Source organism: Sphaeramia orbicularis, chromosome 6 (assembly GCF_902148855.1).
Source record: "Sphaeramia orbicularis chromosome 6, fSphaOr1.1, whole genome shotgun sequence".
In the NCBI taxonomy this organism is placed as follows: Eukaryota; Metazoa; Chordata; class Actinopteri; order Kurtiformes; family Apogonidae; genus Sphaeramia; species Sphaeramia orbicularis.
Genome location: NC_043962.1, coordinates 7424876 through 7447343, shown reverse-complemented (window position 1 = coordinate 7447343; position 22468 = coordinate 7424876). Strand labels below are relative to the sequence as shown.

Below are 22468 nucleotides of genomic sequence, written 5' to 3'. Positions count from 1 at the left end.
ATGCACTTTCACTTTTTGTGCTTGAATCTTATTGACACCACACACATATCCAGTGAGGTGTTTGAGGTGTTAACAAAGGGAAAAGCACATTAATGTCACATGGGAGACTAGTGTCATACAGTATGTGTGTTTTTTTTTTTTTTTTTTATTAAGGTTCAGTTTTCTGTGGATGTGGATGTAGATGCTCCTCTAATTCCCAGCAGCATCCTGTTGGCTTTGTGTCACACATAGATCATGCTCCCAGTGTGTTTACATGGTTTTTGCTTCGAGGAAACGGTTTGATCTTGAGCCATCTCCAGTCTCAATAATTTTGGCTTCCCTACAGTTACGCTACCGTTTGTTTGTATTGTTTTGCGGCTTTGAGTGCGAGAGCGTTTGGCCATGCTACAAGGGGCAAACGCATCTTCAGCTACGAGTCGAATTAAGTGTCTTTAGAAGCGAACGCAACACCTTCAGTTTTCTTTATAATGAATGTTTTTTTGTTTTTTTTATTCTGTTTTTAACAGATTTTAATTTGTCTTTGTTTTTATGATGGTTGTATTTTGTTGATCTTAGCCCGCTTTATACCCTGTGTTATCACTAGTTTTATTTACTTATTTAATCCCTTGTTTTATGTTTGGTGTACGGCATTTTGGCCTGCTGTAAAGTTCTTAAAGTGCTTTATAAATAAAGTTTGTATGGTATGGTATGTGTTCTCAGTAGAGGTGTTAGAAAATATCGGTTCTGTAATATATCGTGATATTTTCATTCATTTCACAATACTGTATCGAAATTAAAAAGTACTGTATCAATAATTTCAGGTATTTATTCAAATGCAGATATGATGGAGGTTCATTTTTGTTTGTTTACTCTGAGCTTTTATGAACATCTATATGATTAGTAAATTAACTCTAGGAAAATACCTGATTTTCACTGAAAAAACACAAAATACCGAAGATAATGTTACAATAAATGGTCATAAATTACTTAAGGACGGTTAAATATAGATAAAAGTTTTTTGGGAGCTGCTACAAATGGGTTAACTCAGTTAGAGATTAGATTGAGGGAGAAAGGGACAAATTAATTAACTCTACCCTTCTATCATCTAAAAATAAGACTTCTCGCTTAGGGATGTGTATTGGCAAAAATCTGGCGATACGATACAAATCACAACACTAGGATCACGATACGATATCTCATGATATATCATGATACTGTTAAAAAGGCAGTTTTTTATTTGTTTCTTTTTTTCCAAATGATTATATCCTTGAAGAATTGAATTTCACCAGAAATAAGCACAAATACTAAACACATTTTTATTGGATCACAACATGATCTAATGCTATATCACAAAATGTTCCTGTGTTCAAACTTAAATTATGTTTTACAGACATTACAGTTTAAGATCCTGTTCAAATGTTCATATTCTGTTAGTTCAGAACTAACATCAGAACAGTATTTTTGTGTGATACCAACAAAGGAACTAACATTATTTAATAAAAGTGTTAAATAATAATAAATATAAACAAAAAGAAAAACAAAAAAGCAAAAATGAACCTCCACAATATCTGCATTTAAATAAATACGTAAAAATTCGATACAGTACTTTTTAATATCGATACAGTATTGTGAAATGAAATATCGCGATATACTGCAGAACTAATATTTTCTTACACCCCTATGTATCACACAATTTTTTGTAATTCTCCTAGTTTCCAAAGGAACTACCATCTGCCTCTCAGACAATATAAAAAGTGCTTTTAGGATGCTTCCAATAACCATTATTTAATAAAACTGTTAAATAATAATAAGTAAGATAGAAACAATAAAGAAAAACAAAAAACAAAAATGAAGCTCCGCCATATATACCTAAGAATATCGATACAGTACTTTTTAATATCGATACAGTATTGTGAAATGAAATATCGCGATATATTGCAGAACCGATATTTTCTAACACCCCTATTCTCGCTTATAATAAGGTGTTTTAATGGTATATTTTATTTATGCCCGTCTGAAACGGTGTTGGTTCGTTAATCAGTTTGTGCCTGAGGCTGAGTACAAGCAGATCTACCAAAGGCGCAACACATATTAATGGGAAGTCATATTAATTGGGCACCTTGAATACTATATTTCCTCCTTATATATGCATTTTCACCTTCTACCGAACAGGATGTATTGATGTCAGCATGTTGTGTGCCGTCTGTACACAGGTTTTCTTATGGGACGCTACGTGTAAACCTATGAGAGCATAAAATAGACTTGAAAGCTCCATCTTTTTTTTTTTTTCTCATACATTATGTGTAAGCATGTTCAACCCTTCCCACACAACAACACACATACCCCCCCCACCCCACCCCCCCGCGCCAGCCCCCCTGGTGTGCACAGGGTTCACAGTAACGGTGTGCATGTCTCTGAGGGGGGACAGAGGGAGGATATGGGAATCTAAATAAAGCTATGTGTGCTTGGCTAATGAAACACACTGTATTCCCCACCGTCTCATCAGGAAAAATGGGCTTTTATCAGAGGCAGAGTTACCGCCACATCTAGGTCTTTCTATAATGTCCAAAACTCTTCTTAACAACCGAACCATTTTTAAAAAAAAAATTATCGCAATGGCATATTTTTGTGAGCAGACATTTCAGTTTAAGAAGAGAGCTTCCAGTTGGTGCTGATAAAGTATCTGTCGAAGGTGTGGGAATGTTATTGATTTCATCCCGATGTGGACTTCTGCACTGATGCAGTGACAGAACATAATTGGGAGTTTGCAACCTACACATCACAACACTGCTTTCTGCAGGCGAACGTTAGGTGTATGTTGTTTTATTTGTTGGCAGATGCAGATGGAGGCAGACATAAGCAGCAAGTAGTTAAAAAAATACACCTGATTTTGTAAAAGCAGATATCAGGACACATCATGGAATTTTATTTGTTAAAAGTGTACTTTTGTGCTGCTTGCAGATATTTTTCTATATTTCTAATTGCAGTTTAAATAATCTTTGAAATCTGGACACTGGTTAAGCCCCTTGAGGCATTTTGGTAACCCACCCATCATATTTTTTAACCTACATGTATTTATGTGTATGTTTTTTATTATGTGGAAATTAAATGTACTTAAAAAGTTCATTAATCATTACTTAGTTTTTTAAGGCAACCACTTTTCTCAATTTTTTAACAGTAAACTCAACTTGTCCGGGCTTATAGTATACTGACAGCATTACTCAGCTCTATATTGTGCTTTTGTTTAATTAATTCCTAAACTGAGTCTGCTGTTACTTAAAAAGTGAGTCAAATGAGAAAAGAGTTAAAAAAAAAAAAAAAAAAAAAAAATTAAAGGTAGGGTGGGAGATCTTAGAAAAATGGTTCGAGCAAGTTACATTTTGAAAATACACAATTCAAAAGTCCAAACTCCTTTCTTCAGACTTCCCCCTGAAGCCACGCCTCCAGAGTACCGGAAGGCAATGCTTGCCCCCCCCCCCCCCCATACCTTATTCATTCTCTTCCAACATCCCCCCTCTCTTATGACCGCCCCCTGCGGATTCATGCATACCTCTGAATTCAGGTCTGGTCATCAGTATATTAGATTAGAATATTATTATTTTTAGTGCCATTTGTAATATTTTATCATATACGTGGGTTGTCTTTAGTTGGTGTTTCTAAAATCTTTTCTGTGTTTTATTTCGTGCTGTACATTTTGCAATTTCGTTCTGTAACAGCATCTGGGATGTTTTTGTTGAATGACAATTAATAAATCTGAATCTGAATCTAGAAGTTGGACTTTTCACTTGTTGTTTTGATACGTGTTCTAAATAATCTGGGGCTAGTAAGAACAGCTGACTGCAGTAAGACTGATGTCAGGCTTTTGTTTATTTTTTTTCTAGAAATGAAAAGAAAATAAAAAAGACATGTCGGGCTAACAGCTCACTAAAGTTTGCTTTGAACGCTGTAATCTGTGCATTTCACCATTATGTTTGTCGGCAGAACAGCCCTATCTGACTAACGTTACATTCCTTAGTGATTTATGTTAGTGAAAAAATTCCATCCTAATATAACTAATATAGCCAAGCTCTGGCTCTGGCTTCGTTTTCTGTACAAGTTCTCCAAGCCTCTGAGAACACACCATTCATGCAGAGGGGGGAAAGACAAATGGCAGTTGAGTTTGGTAGACATATCAGCATTCAATCATTTCAATGGGTCGGTTAAAATGATTGGATGGTGTTTTTTCAGTCCTGTCCATTCCACAGGTGACTAAATGTTTTCACTTTTGTGTTAGAGCATTTAATTAATTGGTTGTAATCGGGGTGTGAAGTGGATTTTAAGCAATATAGTAAAAAATGCTCCTGGAAAACATCTACCCCACCTTTAAGCAAGCAGTGATGCAGAGCATATTTAACACATTTAATGAGTTACTGTGTAGTTTTAGAGCATGCACTCTTAATTTAAAGGACAAGCATTTTCTTCCAAATTTACTAACTGGAAGTATATAAAGTTTTTCTACTCAGAAATAAGTAAAAACCTCCAAAGACTTTACAAAGAAGACAAATTTGAGGAAGAACACATGGGTGGAACATCTGTTATAGCGCTCTTTCCCCAGCCCTGATATGGACGAATATCCAGTAAAAGATTTAAACACTATACCATTAGTTTTGCCACTTAACCGGAAACATTGAATTCCATTTTATTGGTAGTAAATGTAGTGTCATTTAAATCTACTTCTCTCTTTTCTCATTGTTTTTCTCCTGGCCACCAGGTCTCCACTTACTGCACGTGTTGTCTCATATTAAAAGCCCTCTGCAGAGCCAGTAATTGCAAAATCATGACATTTTTGACATTCATTTAAAATTCTGCAGCAGCGGCGTCAATACTTTTGCAGTGGTGGGCTACAGCCGCAAAGTGCACGTAATGGAAACCCTGCATTTTCAACCATAATGAATACAGAGAGCTTGTCTAATTCAAGGCTGTCGGTTACGGAAACGTTTCCCTGGGTTCAGTGATTTAGAAATTTCAGGTTGTGATGCACTGCAATGCACCATTAAAATGTTGTAGATGGAGATACTGTGGCGTGAATTTGGTGTCAGTTTTCCTTTTGTTGCTTCAGTTGATCTATTAGTAAACATGCATCAGTACAGTCAGTTTCTTCGCACCTTACTGCCAACATTTAGCCTTAACCTCCTGAGACCCAGGAGAGTGAAAGTTTGAGCTTTTTTACATTGAATAATAGTCTTGAGTGGAAACTGCATGATGCAACAGCTTTTTCAGAAGCATTTTTAAAATTATTTTTATTTATTTATTTTTCAATGGAATGTCCTTTGCAATGGACAGCATTTTTTAAGTAAAACTAGTTGCTTTTCCATTGACCCTCAAATTGCACAAATATAACTTGCACACAAAAATATGCTGAACCCTTTCATGCATAGTGGTCAGTACAGTGGACAGTTATTCGAAGCTACTTCTCTATTTTCTTTTGTTCAGACAAGATTTAGTTTTTAGATGTTGCCTGCTTGACGGTAACATCAAGCAGGTCTTTTGTCTGAACAAAAGAAAAAAGAAAAGTATAATTACATTAACAGAAGGTAAAATTAACACCATTAGAGCTATTCTACAGCTGTTCTTTTGTATATTCATGGGTTTTGTTGTTTTAGTTGCATATCAGCCAACACAGTGGACACTTCTGCACCATCCCATAATACACTAACATTCATACCCTTACTATAACTATACTGTTCTCAATAAACCTGATCTGCAGTGACATGTTTGAGTGTAAATCAACAAACAAGAGTTTTTTTTTTGTTTTACATATTATCTCTGTGAAGTGAATAATAACAAGTATTAGAGTTTAAATGTGGGAAAACATCTGATTAGCCGCTTTAAAAATGTTTTTATTGCATAGTTTTTCATATCACTTTCTGATATTAGGTTTTAAATGCACGTTTCTTTGCTTCAGAAATTAAATGCATGGTGTCCGACTGAGTGGACATTTTTATAACTCCTTAAAAAACCCCAAAAACTAGAAAAGCACTCGGAGAGCACAGACCTCTAATTTGTTCCTTGTGGCAGTATCAACATTTCCTGAAAATTTCAGCCAAATCCGTCCATAACTTTTTGAGTTATCTTGCTAACTAACAAACAAACAAACAGACAAAACCCCGATAACAACATAACCTCTGCTGTTCCTTGGCGGAGGTAAAAAAAACCTTAATTGCATTGTTATTTTCATGCCTAAAGAGGAGTAAAAACACGCAGGAAAAATATCTTGACTAAGGTTCTCATAATTCATGCATGGAAGGGTTAATGGAAAAATGACAATTTCAGTGAAAAGTTTTTGCGCTTGCAAGAAGTGTTTTTTTGGTGTAGCAAAATTGGTATATCACAAAAAAGTGCAATGGAAAGACCTTTTTATGTAACTAGAGTCACATGAAGAAAAACAAAGGATGGTGATGGATGTTAAGAGAAGAAGAAGAGTTTTAAAATAAAACATGGTGCGGTATGTGTGGACACATGAGGAAACCCAATAATTTTTGAATTTCGTATGGGATGGGGGTAACGAGCGTTCTAGATTCAAAACACATATTTGTGTTCGTCGGCATGTTTATGGAATGACTTCTCATGTCATCTTGATAATAAATAAACAAATCATTGGATTTGTGATTGAATGGAAAAAGCAACATTACGCACCTCTGGTTTTTTTTTTACATTTAGTAAATATCGGTAAAGTTTTGCACATATGTCCAATGGAAACACGACTACTGTCCAACTTTTGTCCCCGACAGAGGACGAAAATGCATCTCTGGGTCTCAGGAGGTTCAACCCTGTAGAGACGTGGTTTGATTGTCTGTGTTTTGCACGAAACCCACTTTATTATCTGAGTAGAAGTTCATTGTTTTTGTTGGGTTCTCCTCTTCTCATGCCGTCTCTCATCTGTTTCTGTCTGCTGTGTTTGGCAGACGTATTAGGCATAGTGGGAGGTCCCTTTCCACGCTGGATTCTGCTCGGGCAGACATACAGCCTTCAAATCAAAATCCTGTGTGTGTCTCTGGAGTGCATACGTTACATCTGTGTGAATTCGACAGTACTGTGTGTGTGTGTTTGTCCAAGGGATCCAAAGTCCATTATTTGCACACTGGGGTACACATCTGGCTCTCAGAACCAGAACCCGCCTCAGCTCCAGCTCCTGACTCTCAAAGGGACTTTTCAGACCTGGTTGTGAATCCAGACCCAGGTTTGTTTCTTCACTTGAGCTCAGGGACGTAGTCTGTCTAAATGTTGGGTGGATGCAGCGTGCATTCTACGGCTGAGTGAAACATCCACTTTTCTTTCATTCTTTCATATCGAAGCCAGACAGATAATTCAGTCTCCGTGCTCGGTTTTTGGCATTTGGAGCGGCCAACTTTCAGATGCAGATGCGATTTATGCACATATAGCAGTTGTAAATGTGCGCTGTGTTAAATAGGACAGAAACAGAACCACTTCGGACACTCGCTGTTTATTCCTGGAAGAAAAGTACACGGTCAGTGTCATCAGTTGGGATGGGAATCGAGAACCGGTTCTTTTGAGGGTGGCCATGGCTCAGGTGGTAGAGCGGGTCGTCCAATAACCGAAGGGTTGGCGGTTCGAATCCCGCTCTGTCCATGTGCTGTTGTGTCCTTGGGCAAGACACTTCACCCTCCTTGCCTCCAGTGCCACTCACACTGGTGTATGAATGCGTATGAATGTTTGGTGGTGGGAGGGGCCGTACGCGAATTGGCAGCCACACTTCTGTCAGTCTGCCCCAGGACAGCTGTGGATACAGATGTAGTTTACCACCACCAGAGGGAGAATGTGAGAGCGAATGAATAATGGATCAATAATGTAAAGCGCTTTGGGTGTCTAGAAAAGTGCTACATAAAATCCAATCCATTATTATTATTATTATTATTATTATTATTACTATTATTATTATTATTATTATTTTTGAGAACCAGTTCCCAGTAGCTCAATTCCTTAACGCTTAACGATTCTGCTCATCGATTCCACCTTCGTTGTGCATGCGTGATGACATCACGCGCACGCTGCATTGTTTTGCTCAGAATGTAGCCAACGTGGTGTTAAGGATGAAACGCTTCAAAGAGATGACACCAGGTCCACTGGTAACACTGGGAAAGCTTCCGTTTCTTCAAAAGGGTGAAATCCCTCCAGTATGTTCAAACATTTGTCCACAGCGTGTGATTCATTTACAGGAATGTCATGTATTTGATACGATACTTAGCGGTGCTCGTCTTTGAAATGGTTCGTTAAACATCTTTGTGTTATTAATGCAATAAATTATATACATTTTTCAAATCAGATTTTATATATTTTTTTTGTGTTTTCTGGCCTTTTGTGTTGATATAGTAGGTTAAAGTGAAAAAAATTATAGACAGATAAGATAGATGAAGTTGTGCTGGAAAAAAAAGATACCAAACAGGGATAGAGTAAACATTTGTTTATACAGTGTATAAAGGCAAAATCAAAAGGACTGAAAAATGGCCAAAATAGGCTCCGACCACTAAGGCTTAATACTTGAATGTTTCTGCCAACAGAAAGTACATTGTGCCAGTTATTTTATTTATTTATTCATTTTATTTATTTATTTATTTATTTTCAAAATACAACTTGGTTAAATTATTTCAGTGTTTGTATAAGTAAGTTTTGAACATTTTTGAGCAAAATTTCAACAATACCGCGATAATAATAACTGTGATAATTTTGGTCACAATAACCGTGATATGAAATTTTCATATCGTTACATCCCTATTTAGAAATAAACAGCTGTATTTCTCATGTGAACCTTCGTTTCGTAGAAGCTTGCACACTTCACCAAATGGACAAGCCTGTGGGAGAAAAACAACAAAAAAAACATTGAGAATCTGACAAAAAGATCCATATTTAAAGACACTGCACGACTACATCCCAGCATTAAAGATAGAATATGTTTTTGGTTTTTGTTAGAACCTTCCTACCTCCTTTCTCGCCTCTTTTTGTGCTTTGGTTGGATTCGATGAACCGGGTGATTCACCGTCTCCTGCACTGAATATCTGACTTTTATATTTTCTAGTCTCTGAAAGGCCTCATTTAACTTTCACAAAGAAGTATTTGTTTTATACATATTTCTCAGCTGTTCCTGGGGAGAAAGGGAACACAAAGTAGTCCATGCACTGTTTGCTTCTCGTTAATATTTGTCGTATTTTTCAGTGTCTTGAACTTCAACCCGTTATAAATTATTTCCTGTCCGTGTCTGTTCTGTGTGCAGGTGCTGTAATAATAATAAAAACTCTCTCGTCTGTAGTGTATGTGTGTCCACAGTATCACTGTGTTGGACTGAAAACCTACTAATTCAGAATGAAGTTAATTATCTTTGCTTCCAGAATGCCTCAGAGATAGTTTTTGCTTAATTTCTCTCAACATTGCTTTATTTATTTAGTTTTTTTTAATCCATGACTATGATTTTAAATGTTTTACCTTTAAATTTCTAAAATATTTTTCATGTTCTGACTGTAAATAATAATTTTCTACCACAGCTAACCATCTACTTTCTTCACATCTCACAGAGGAGGAAAAATGTCCCATCAAACTTTAAGGAAATATTGATGTTTCTAAACTATATGGACATAAATATTGGGACACATCATATCTACAGCTGTAAAATGTCCTGTTCATGAGGATTTGGGATAAAACCATCAATATTAATAATCAACATGATATTTATTTCAATATAAAACTATACTATGACATTTGACGTTATTGTTTTGTATCCCGAACCCCTGTTACAAAAGAAACATCTGAATTCATTGTGTCCCGATACATACCATTGAAAGAAAAATTTCCTATTTAACGTTAAGGAAGTATTGATGTTTCTAAACTATATGGACATAAATATTGGGACACATCATGTCTACAGCTGTAAGATGCTGATTTGAGATATAAACATCAATATTTCCTTAAAGAAACACCTGAATTTTTTGTGTCCAAATACTTTTGTCCATATAGTGTGTGAAGAAAAATCTCCCACTAAACTTTAAGGAAATATTGATGTTTATAAACTATATAGACAAAAATATTGGGACACATCATGTTTACAGCTGTAAGATGTCCTGTTCATGAGGATTTGAGATAAAAACATCAATATTAATAATCAATATGATATTTATTTCAATATAAAACTATACTATGACATTTGTCGTTATTATTTTGTGTCCCAGACCTCTGTTAGAAAAGAAACACTGGAATTCATTGTGTCCCGATAAATACCATAGAAAGAAAAATCTCCTATTAAACTTTAAGGAAATATTGATGTTCATAAACTATATGGACAAAAATATTGGGACACATCATGTCTATAGCTGTAAGATGCTGATTTAAGATATAAACATCAATATTTCCTTAAAGAAACACCTGAATTCTTGGTGTCCAAATACTTTTGTCCGTATAGCATGTGAAGAAAAGTCTACCACTAAACTTTAAGAAAATATTAATGTTTATAAACTGTATGGACAAAAATATTGGGACACATCATGGCTATAGCTCGAAAGATACTTATTTGAGATAAAAACATCAATATATCCTTAAAGAAACACCTGAATTCAACTATATAGTTTAATTTGTGACCAATCTGATTCTTCTTTGAGACTGATCTGCATGTGTTGGAAACAAGGAAACAAAATACACTTAAAGGGTTTATTTTTATTTTTAAAGGAACACTTCAGTGATTTATAACTTCTTGTTTTGATTTGAGCTTTTGGCTGGGCTTAAATGTGAGGATGGGGGTGGGCCGGGGGGGAAGTGGATGTGGATATGGAGTGAGGAATATGAGGAGAGGGATGGAGAGTTGGTGGAAAGGGGTGGGGGTGGTGGCTCACTGGTGAGAGCCCAGGATTTGGAGAGATCAGAGAGAGGTGAGTAAGTGAGAAGTGAGGAATAGCATGGTAGGAAGAGGAGGGGGCGTGCAGGAAACCCCATTGTGCGGTGGCTCCAGTCATTTCCTGTTTGTGTGCCAGCTGTAACTTCCCTCCTTCCTGTTGTACCCAGGAAGTCGGTGTCACATTCCTGCTCTGTGTGGGACGGCGAGAACCTTCAGGACACTGTCATTGACATACCTGCGTGTTTGTTTTTTCCCGGGTTTATTTTGAGGATTTCCAAAACGTGCTTTCATATTAATGGATTCGACTGACTCTGTCATTTGGAAATATTGTTGTTCTTGGTCACACATTGCCATTGATAACACTGGTCAACAACAAATTTATTGTTGAAATTTTTTGAGCTGATTTAGGATAATTTTAGTGTGCTGAATCCAAAAATCACATTAATTTTGCTCAATCAGGTCAACTTTCTGAACTATGCTACATATTGGCTTTTTAACATTTTTGCTTACATTTATGGGCATTTTCACATCATATGATACAAAATTCTTTCATATTTCTTGCAATAAACAAGTTCTGAAGATTTTACTTTTACCAATTTATGATTAATGGTTTTTTTAATATTACAGGTGAATGAAATGGCTTCGACTAGAAGATCTTGCAAAAATAAGCCTGACGTATTCTGCTACATCTGCGGTGAATACACCATTGTACCTAACAGGAATCAAGTCACAAGTTTCATAAAGTGTGCTTACCAATCTTATTTTGGTATTAATTATTATATTTTGTGAGAAGATCAAATTTTTCAAAATCAAATTAGCAAAAAACCCTGACCTGATTGAGAAAAACAGAAGTCATTTTTGGATTTAGCGGTGCAAAATGGTCCTAATTCAGTTGAAAAAACCTAGACAACTTGCAAAAAACCTTTTTTTGTAACCCAGTGTAATCTATTAACTTTTCTGGCGACTAAAACCATCTACTGATCTGAAATGTTCAATAACTGTTGGACCGGTAATCCTATCAATACATGTCAATAATTGGTGTAAAATACAGTCATTCATCTTTTCATGGTCATCAGATATGACCCATTTGGACGTTCAGAGGCTCCGTAGTTACCGTAGAAACACCATCATCTTCTTCAACAATGTTTCTTAATGGGGGTGTCGGGACACTGTTGGGGGTTAAAGATGTATTTTGTTGAAAAAAGTCACTTTTCCTTCAGTTTTCAACCTTTGAATTTACTCTTAGCTTTTATGAACATCTACATCACAGGTGTCAAACATGTGGCACGGGGGCCAAATCCGGCCCACCAAAGGGTCCAGTCCGGCCCTTGGGATGAATTTGTGAAATGCAAAAATTACACTAAAATATTAACAAGTCTTTTAGTTCAGGTTCCACATTCAGACTAATTCAATCTCAAGTGGGCAGGATTCAGTAAAATACTATCATAAACTCCAAATTTTTCCCTTTTTTAAATGTAAATATTTTCATGTATTTACACTAAAAGAAAGTATAATTTCACAAAAAATGTGAATAACCTGAACAAATATGAACAACCTGAAATGTCTTAAGAGAAGTAAGTACAATTTTAACAATATTCTGCCTGTTATTAAATGTTTTGTGCATTTGTAGATCCACTGTGATCTGTAAATTATAGTGTACATGTGTAAACGATAAACTGAGGCAGAATATTGTTAAAATTACACTTATTTTTTTTCAGTTTGTTCATGTTACTCACATCGTTTGAAAGGATAGTTTGTAGACGTAAACATTTTCATAATGTAATTTTACTTCTTTTTTTTTTTTTTTTTACACTAAAATATAGAGGAAAGCTTGGAGTTGACAGTATTTCTATATTCTTATGTTATTATTTCACTGGTTCAGCTTACTTCAGATCAAATTTAACTGAATGTGGCCCCTGAACTAAAATGAGTTTGACACCCCTGATCTACATGATCAGTTAATAAAATATAGCAAAATACCTGATTTTCAATGAAAAACGCAGGGGATAAAATAATAAATAGTGAAAAACTCACTTCGAAAAGGTTAGAGAAAAAGTCACCACAAAAATAGCTAAACAGGGACACGACAATAAAATCTGAATTCTTGTCAGTCTAAAAGCCTATTTATTTAATTTCAATGAAACACAAAATGATAGTTTAGCCAACAGCAGAAGCTTCATTCATATAAAACCAAGTTATGATCAGAAAACAGCAAAGTTAAGATAGAATTCCTAATCATCGTTTTATACCATGACCTTTATTTTTGCTTTTCTTCGTCTTGTTCACTGAGTTTTATCAGATATAGAAATAGAAATAAGTAGAAATAATCCTCGTCCTGTTGGATCTGTTTAGTGTTAGCTTAGCGCTGCACAGTTTGTCTCATTGGTCTGTTTTGTTAAATTATTCATGACACACGGTCTCAGACTGTTTGCTTGGTTTAGATATTTGTCCCTTTAGGTATTTGTTTGAGTCGTGTTCCATTTTCCGATAATTGCTTTTATTGAGCTTTTTAGCCGACGTTCTCCTGGTGACATTGATGTATAACAGGGGTCTCAAACATGCGGCCCGGGGGCCACATGCAGCCCACCAAAGGTTCCAATCTGGCCCGTGGGATGAATTTGCAAAATGCAAAAATTCCACAAATTCATTTTTGTTCAGGTTCCACATACAGACCAATATGATCGGAACTAAAATATCGTACAAAAAAAAAAAAGACTCCATATTTTCTTCTCAGTTTGATATGAAGAAAATATTACATTATGTCTGTAAATAATGACAACTTCTAATTTTTGTCTTTGTTTTAGAACAAAAACTAACATTAAATTATGAAAATATTTACATTTACAAACTATCCTCTAACAATAAAGTGTGAACAAATTGAACAAATATGAACAACCTGAAATGTCTAAAGAAAATTAAGCACAGTTTTAACCGTTTTCTGCCAGTTAATAAGTGTTTAGTGTCTTTGTAGATCTGATCCATAATGCATATGTAGAAATGATAAGTTGAGGCAGAATATTGTTAATATTGCACTGAATTTTCTTTAGAAATGTCATTTTTTTCAGGTTATTCACATCTTTTTTGTTTGGGTAGTTTCTAAAAGTAAGTATTTTCATCATTTAATGGGGTTTTTTGCACTAAAACAAATAGAAATTTGGAGTTGGCATTATTTGTAGATTACCTCCACCAGGAGGTATTGTGATCACTTTGCTTTGTGTGTTTGTTTGTTTGCGTGTTTGTTTGTTTGATGGTTAGCAAGCTTATGGGAAAACTATTCCAACCATCTTTACCAAATCTTCCCCACAGATAGGCCTAGGCCCTGGGACCAACCCATTCAATTTTGGGCCAAGTAGGCCAAAGTTCAAGGTCACAGCAAGGTCACAAAATCTACAATTTTCCTATCTCTCATCATTGAGCAATTTTCGAAAATTCACAAAAAATTCAAAACGACTCCGATTAGCCTCCAATTTGATCCACCCTTAGCTTAGAACAATATCTTGTATCTGGCACAAAATTGTCCACATCCACTGTGGAATGTGGACTCTGTGGACATTTCAATTTAACATTTAAAATCCCATTTACCACACATTTTTCATTATAACTCAAGAAATATTGATTGGAATTGAATATAATTTGACAAACACATGATTGGTACCAAGCTTCAACTTTTTCTGCTGTATGGAACAACCTGGAAACTGTTTATATTAAAAAGAAATAGTTGATCTACACATGTTTGGGGTGCTTGGCGGAGGTTTGCGTTCTCTGAACACTTGTTATGTTATTATTTTACTGGCTCCGGCCCACTGGAGATCAAATTGGGCTGAATGTGGAACCTGAAAGAAAATGAGTTTGAGACCCATGATGTATATAGCATGTGTATAATTCTACAAATATTTCTTTTCTTACATTTTTTAGTTGAGTTTTGACTGTACCCTATGAAGTTTTGTAGTCTGTACAGTGTAAGAAAATGTTGCTGAGCACATTTTTCTCTCACCCAGTGAATATAAAACTTATGTTCTCATTATTTTTCCCTCTCTCTCTCTCTCTCTCTCTCTCTCTCTCTTTTTGTCCTTTCCCCTCAGCGGTGGAAGAAGGGGAGTCTTCAGAGTGTGCAGGGACCTGGGACGAATCAACCGTCCAGACAGGTTAGTGATCACACACACACACACACCTACACACACACACACACAAAAATATCATAGCAGAGTTTCATCCAGCTGTCAGATCCACACAGGAGCTTTACGTCTATACGCTCCTCACACACACAAACACTTCGACACACACGATTTGTAATATCAATTCCACATGGTTTAAAATGGCCCACTCGGAGGGATACTGGAGGGGGGGGGGTGAGATGGAGAGATGAGGTGAATGTCGGGGGAATTAGGGAAGTATTAGGAAAAGGACAAATCATATTAGAGAGGAAAGAAGAGATTTGAACAGAGAAAGAAGGAATGAGAGGGAGATTTGGAAGCAGACTGAGCACCGGGGTCTCAGGAGTCAAAGCGAATGGAAAGAGAGACGACAAGGGGGGATATGGAGAAGGAGAGATGGAGGGGGGGTGAAGAGAGAGAGAGAGATTTGTGTGCTTTTTCGCTACTCTCTGCGGTCTGGTGATATCCTGGGAGGAAGTGGGAGAAATGATGGGGCTTTTCTTTTCTTTTTGTTCTTTTCTGGGATTTTTTGTTTTTCCTTGCAGTTTCTCCAAACCAACTGCTCCATTTTTCTCTCTCTCTCTCACTCACTCTCTCTCTTCCATCTCTCCATCTCCTCTTTTGGCTTAGATCGGAAAGTTGAAATTATCCTCACTTGCCCTTTTGCCTCGATGGAAAAGAGGCGACCGAAACCGGCTGCAGTGTGAAATCAGGAAAGAGTTAGATGTGTCTATAAAAAAAAAAAAAAAATGGCACGGCGCTGAATGACTTTTTATGTCCAGTTAAATGTAATTTGGCAGGAAGATATATTGACTTTACCAGGGGTGTAGGAAAATATCGGTTATCGGCAATATATCATGATACTGTATCGATATCGAACCAAATCAAGCTGACCCCTAGTCATTACTCCTTAATTCAAAAAGTTCTAACAACATTTATTTATATTGGTATTGGTCAGTTAGTTAGTTTTGCACTTTAAATCAAGTGTAATTCAGTAACAGTGTTTGTTGACTAGCTAATGCTAATTTGCAGCTTCTTCCTTGATTAGGCAAGGGTTAATATTGTTTATTATTTATATGGATCCCCATTAGCTTCCACCACAGTGGTTGCTACTCTTCCTGGGGTCTGTTAAAATACAAATACAGTTACTAACTAACTAACTAACTAACTAAATAAATAAATAAATAAATAAATAAATAAAAACAAGTTTACAGTTCATTGTCATCAGTAAGCTGAACATTTCATCTCAACACATAAACCTTAAAACATTTAAACTTTTATCTTTACCGCAACTTGGATTGTGAGAGTCAAAACAATCATTTGCATTCCCGTATTTCCTTGAGTAGTTCCTGTTTGAGTGTTTGTTTGTTTTTTTAATGACTATAAGCTTTTAGTGTGTCTGATGTATGAAGGTAACTTATTCCCTAGACTGGAGAACCTGAAAAAGACAGAATTTGTCAATCAATTCATTTTTCGGTTTGGGAAGTTCAAGGTGATCCATGGTGACCTGTCTGTTGCCAGGATTATGTTGTAGACCTATGATAATTATGAAGTAAATTCCTGTGTATTTAAGAATTTATGTTTACTATCTATATTACAACTGCTGTTCATACTTGGTCTGCAGGAAAGCTTGATCTGGCCCTTTTATATTTACCTTTTTTTTTACCTTGCTGTACAGTATATCTCTAATTTGCATGTATTTCTAATGCACACTATTATATATTTTGTAGATATTTTTTTAATATGTCTGTATTTTATTGTGCTTTTATTAGTTGTAAGCGCACAGTCGCTGATACAGACCAACTGCAATTTTGTTGCACACCCTGCGTAATGACAAGGACAACAAAGCCTGAATTCTGTTCTATTCTATTCTATTCTATGCTCAAATCATCACCTGGCTTTTGTCATAGTCTCTCAGATCTTTACATTTGCCCATTTTTCTGCTTCTGATCCATCAACTTCAGGGCCTAAACGCTCACTTTGCTGCCTCACATACACCACAGATGGAAAAATGCACATATAAGGAGATAATCAACATTATTACCACTTCACCTGTCAGTTGTCGTAACGTTATGATCGATCCTAACACTAAACTGAAATCAAATCCGAAACACAAACTCCAACTTTTTCTCCTCTTGCTGCAGCCAGTGTCACATTACACATTTTTCCATCGGCTGGCATGGAACAGTTTGACCACCGTAAGTATTTGTTAGCTGTAGCTAGTTTTTTCTGCTCTGGTTTGCAGCCTATCAGAGAACAGTTAAACACTTCCTCTGACTAGATCCCAACAGGGACATAAGATACTGCTGAATGTGGTAAATATGCAGTTATCTCTCTCCCTCTACCTCTCTTGCCCTGTCTCTTGTTCAGCTCTTCAGGGATGGAAGGATAGGAAAGTATGACCCTTGGGGTGTCTATGACGTACCGACACCCCCTCCCCCCCCCATCCTCAGACCTGTGCTAACTCCCCTCCAGGGGCTGCTGTATGGGTCTACATTGGTGTGTGTGTATTGTGTGCGTCTGAGTGTGCGTGTTAAGGGGGGGTGCTGACTGAGGTCCTGGGTGGCTCACTAGAACTGCTGTGTGTGTCAGTTCCTGCAGGAAGCTCGAGTCCCATGACACACATACACACACATATACACACACACACACATGCACACATGCACACACACCTCAGCACCATCTCACACTCCTCCCATAAAAACACACTGTCCCATATTTCCTTACTCAGCCACTCTTTCAATTTGGATTTTTACAGTCAATTCCCTGTCCCAGCATCCTCTGCATCACTTTTCCTCTCGTCCTCTGCACGCTCATCTCTTTTCCGCTCGCTTATGTCGCCATGTCGACTGTCAGTCTCTTCCCCGTCGTTACCTTGTGACTTCTAATTTGTGCTTTTATTAGAAGTCGGCACAATGAAACGTAAAGGAAAAGTAAAGGGACGTTGCCGCCTGTCCCTTACCCAAGCAGTTGAAAAAAAAAAAACAAAAAAAAGAGACCTGATTTCTTTTACTCCCTTGGAGATGGTGTCGACAAGGACAGGGTGATAGAGAGAGGGTGGAAGGAAGAGACAAAAAGAGAATGGGAAAGTATACCTACCACTACCACTAAAATCACAAGCTCCCACTTTTCGTCTCTCCCTTCTGGAAAATGTGAGTTTGGAAAAGACCCACGGGAGGGAAGGCGACTCAAAGGGAATCACATGTTCATCTCTTCCTTTTTTTTTTTTTTTAACTTGTCTTGTCCAGTATCATAACAGTAGAATGATCTGACAGTCAGCAGGATGACAGCCGAACTACTTCCCTCTTCTATCTATCTATCTATCTATCTATCTATCTATCTATCTATCTATCTATCTATCTATCTATCTATCTATCTATCTATCTATCTATCTATCTATCTATCTATCTATCTATCGTTCTATCTATCGTTCTATCTATCGTTCTATCTATCTATCGTTCTATCTATCGTTCTATCGTTCTATCGTTCTATCGTTCTATCGTTCTATCTATCGTTCTATCGTTCTATCGTTCTATCGTTCTATCTATCGTTCTATCGTTCTATCTAGCTATCTATCGTTCTATCGTTCTATCGTTCTATCATTCTATCTATCGTTCTATCTATCTGTCTGTCTGTCTGTCTGTCTGTCTATCTATCTATCGTTCTATCTATCGTTCTATCGTTCTATCTATCTATCGTTCTATCTATCGTTCTATCGTTCTATCTATCTATCTATCTATCTATCTATCTATCTATCTATCGTTCTATCGTTCTATCGTTCTATCGTTCTATCTATCGTTCTATCGTTCTATCGTTCTATCTATCTATCGTTCTATCTATCATTCTATCTATCGTTCTATCGTTCTATCTATCTATCGTTCTATCGTTCTATCTATCGTTCTATTGTTCTATCTATCGTTCTATCGTTCTATCTATCGTTCTATCGTTCTATCTATCTAGCTATCTGTCTGTCTGTCTGTCTGTCTGTCTATCGTTCTATCTATCTATCTATCTATCTATCGTTCTATCGTTCTATCGTTCTATCTATCGTTCTATCTATCGTTCTATCGTTCTATCTATCTGTCTGTCTGTCTGTCTGTCTGTCTATCTATCTATCTAATTTTATTTTTTCTATTTGGGAACTTCCAAGCTTTGTAGCATTTTTAATACTTTTCATGTGTGTATAGAAGCCCTCCTTGTCATGTACCAAGTGACAACTCTAATAAAAACTTGAATTATAAAAAAAAAACAAAAAAAAAAAAACAGTAGAATGGTAGTCTGGCTGCCTTTTGGTGCTGAACAAATTTGCTTTGCCAAGGGAAACTTCATAAAGTATAAGAGGTTCCACCTTGATATTCTACTGTCTTCATTATGCGGGGGGGGGGGGGGGGGGGGGGGGGCAAGAAAGAAGAAGGTGGTGAAGACCCTCACAAGAAAATATCAACAATACAAACAATAACAACCATGGTGATAATTAGGGCTGTGTATTGGCAAGAATCTGCCGATACGATACAAATCACAGTACTAGGATCACGATGTGATATATCACGATATATCATGATACTGTTAAAAAGGCAATTTTTTTTGTTTCTATTTTTAAAATGATTATTTCCTGGAAGAAGTGAATTACGCCAGAAATATGCACAAATACTAAACACATTTTTATTTGATCACAACAGGATCTAATGCTATATCACAAAATGTTTCTGTGTTCAAACTTAAATTATGTTTTACAGACATTACAGTTTAAGATCCTGTTCAAATGTTCATATTCTGTTAGTTCAGAACTAACATCAGAACATTATTTTGGTTCAATCCCAACAAAGGAACTAACATTATTTAATAAAAGAGTGTTAAATAATAATAAATAAAATATAAACAATAAAGAAAAACCAAAAAAAGAAACGAACCTCTGCCATATCTCCATTTGAATAAATACCTCAAAGTATCGATACAGTACTTTTTAATATCAATACAGTATTGTGAAATGACCCTCACAAGAAAATATCAACAATACAAACAATAACAACCATGGTGATAATTATAATGGAAACAATAACTAGAACCAGAACTGAGTAAACTGGGCAGAAGAGAAAGAAAAACAAACAAACAAACAAAATTACAATAAAATAAAATACATATGTTGTGACTTTATTCGGGAATATAAAGTAGTAGTTATTTGTGTTTGGATTTATTATAATTTCGTGATGCATGTGCAATTGTATTTGATTTATTTCTAAGTAAAAAAATACAATATATTTCCATTTGTGATTCATGTTAAAAGTTTAGTTAAAATAAGCAATAGTAGATACTAAGATTAAGATAACTACGTTTCCCATGAGGCTTAGCATTACCCAAGAAGCTTAGGAAATTTCACGGGAAGTAAGATGTATGTATGCCACGAGTTGTGAAAAGTTGTTGGTGGTTCAAGTTATCGCAGTAAAGAGGAATGCGTCTTTTTAAACCCAGAGTCTTGCTTCGTTATTTTTGGATGTAATTTGGTTATTGAAACAACATAAGACCTATTAAATCACAAATATGAGAAAAGTTGTTCACATTAATCTGCTGTGACAGTGACTGCATCAGAGTTAAAGTAAAGACATCTCTTCCTTTTCTCTCTGAAGGTGCCCCATCTCTCTGTCTTTTTTTGCCCATGAAACCCCTCAGCGGAAGGGAAAAAACAACTTGTCCCTTTTGCTCCCTAGTTTCCTCCTCAGCTCCAAATCTCTCACTGTTCTGGGAGAAGAAAAGGAGCAAAGTTGTCAGGGACAGTGGGAGGAAAGAGGACGGAGTTGTGGAAGGGAAGCAGTCATTTGTTCATGTACAGTAGTTTAACCCAAAATGACCCAGTGCTACTTTTGTGGAAGTTCCAGAATTAATATGTCTCTGTATTTAATCTTTCCTAAGTGATTTATCACCATTTATTACTATCAGGGTTCCCACGGGGTCTTAAAAAGTCTTAAAAGTCTTGAATTTACAAATCTGCATTTAATTCCTGTAAGAAGTCTTTAACCTGTTTAACCCTGACCATATTTTCAGGGGAAAAACGCCTAAAAAGACATACTCAAAGTAAATGAAGAATTACTTATAATACTTATAATAATGAGGTTCATATGGATGTTCTTGGTGTCTATGGACATTTACAGACCTCACAGAATCTATTCTCATTGTCTAAAATATTCTATCTATTACTATGCCTGAGTAAACTGTAACAAACTAAAAGAGAAATTAGAATTTTTTATCCTCGCCTGTTTTTTTTCCGGCTGGATTGACGATGATATGCATAAATTAATTGTTCGTGTCGGAGATTTTTAATAGTGTATATTTCACCCCACAAAGATTAAAAATCATGTTTGAACATTAAAGTTTGCACTAAAATACACTTTTGATGTACTTTGATTAACATTAGGGTCTAAACTTTGAGCAAAAGTTGAAAAAACATCCATTGTCCTGATTTATTATGTTTTTATAGTAGATGAATATTAATATAATTTTTCGGCCCGCCGGTGGGCTGATAGGGCTAAAGGGGTGTTAAATTTGCTATAAATTTGTTAAACTCTATATGCATCACATCAGCTGCAAACTTGTAACTATGTTTGACTGCATTGTCCCGGTCAAATAAATAAATAAATAAATAAGGTAGGTCTAAAGTTATGTTGCAACAAACTGATTCGCTGTATTGTGTTTAAATGTTCAAGCTCCAAAGACACTAACTTCACTTGACTCAGTTCCAGTCGTTCCAACCCGATAATTTATATTGAAAATAGGAACCAATTATCGCTGACTTTGCAGCCCCCTGGTGAGAAATAATCACAGAACATTCAGTTCTCTGTACAGTATATATATATATATATATATATATATATATATATATATATATATATATATATATATATATATATATATATATAATATTCAACCTCTGCTGATGCAAGTAAATGCGTTTTACTAAACTCTAGGAGTCAAGAATTTTTGCCAATATGACTGTGAAATAGGCATTAAATTCTGTTCTTTTTTAAAATTATTTATCTTTTTTTTTTTTTAGCAATGTAACAATATTAACAAAGGAGTGGTATTACAGTGCAGTCATTATACATTGCCTTTTATATCCCCCCCCCCCCCCCCCCCCCCCCCATGCCAAAACCAACCCGAAGGCCCTCCGAGAACAGGCAACATTAAATTCTGTTCTAAGTCGTCTTAAAAACGTCTTAAAAAATCTTAAATTTAACTTGTAGAAACCTGTGGGAACCCTGATTACACTGGTCTACGATATTTTTTTTAGAAATGATCTGCTTCAGAGATTAAAGGTGCTAAATGTTACATATTTTAATTGGATTAATTGGAAAACGGATGACCATTTTATTTGTTTGCTCATTTTCTTTTCTTTCCCGATTTTGTTCAGTTTGTGGCTTATTTTGTTAATTTATTGCTAATTTATATTCCTTTTATTCATTACTTT

The 22468-nt window shown here is 35.9% G+C and overlaps 1 protein-coding gene across 2 annotated transcripts in view; it reads left to right on the top strand.

Annotated features, from left to right (window-relative positions):
* The window catches only part of znf423 (zinc finger protein 423), a 442387-nt gene that overhangs the window by 38669 nt on the left and 381250 nt on the right, over positions 1 to 22468 (top strand). For both annotated transcript variants that reach the window (XM_030136142.1, XM_030136141.1), the window contains exon 2: positions 14938 to 15000. In XM_030136142.1, the coding sequence (XP_029992002.1) occupies positions 14938 to 15000 (63 nt within the window). The remainder of the gene's footprint in view (positions 1 to 14937; positions 15001 to 22468) is intronic.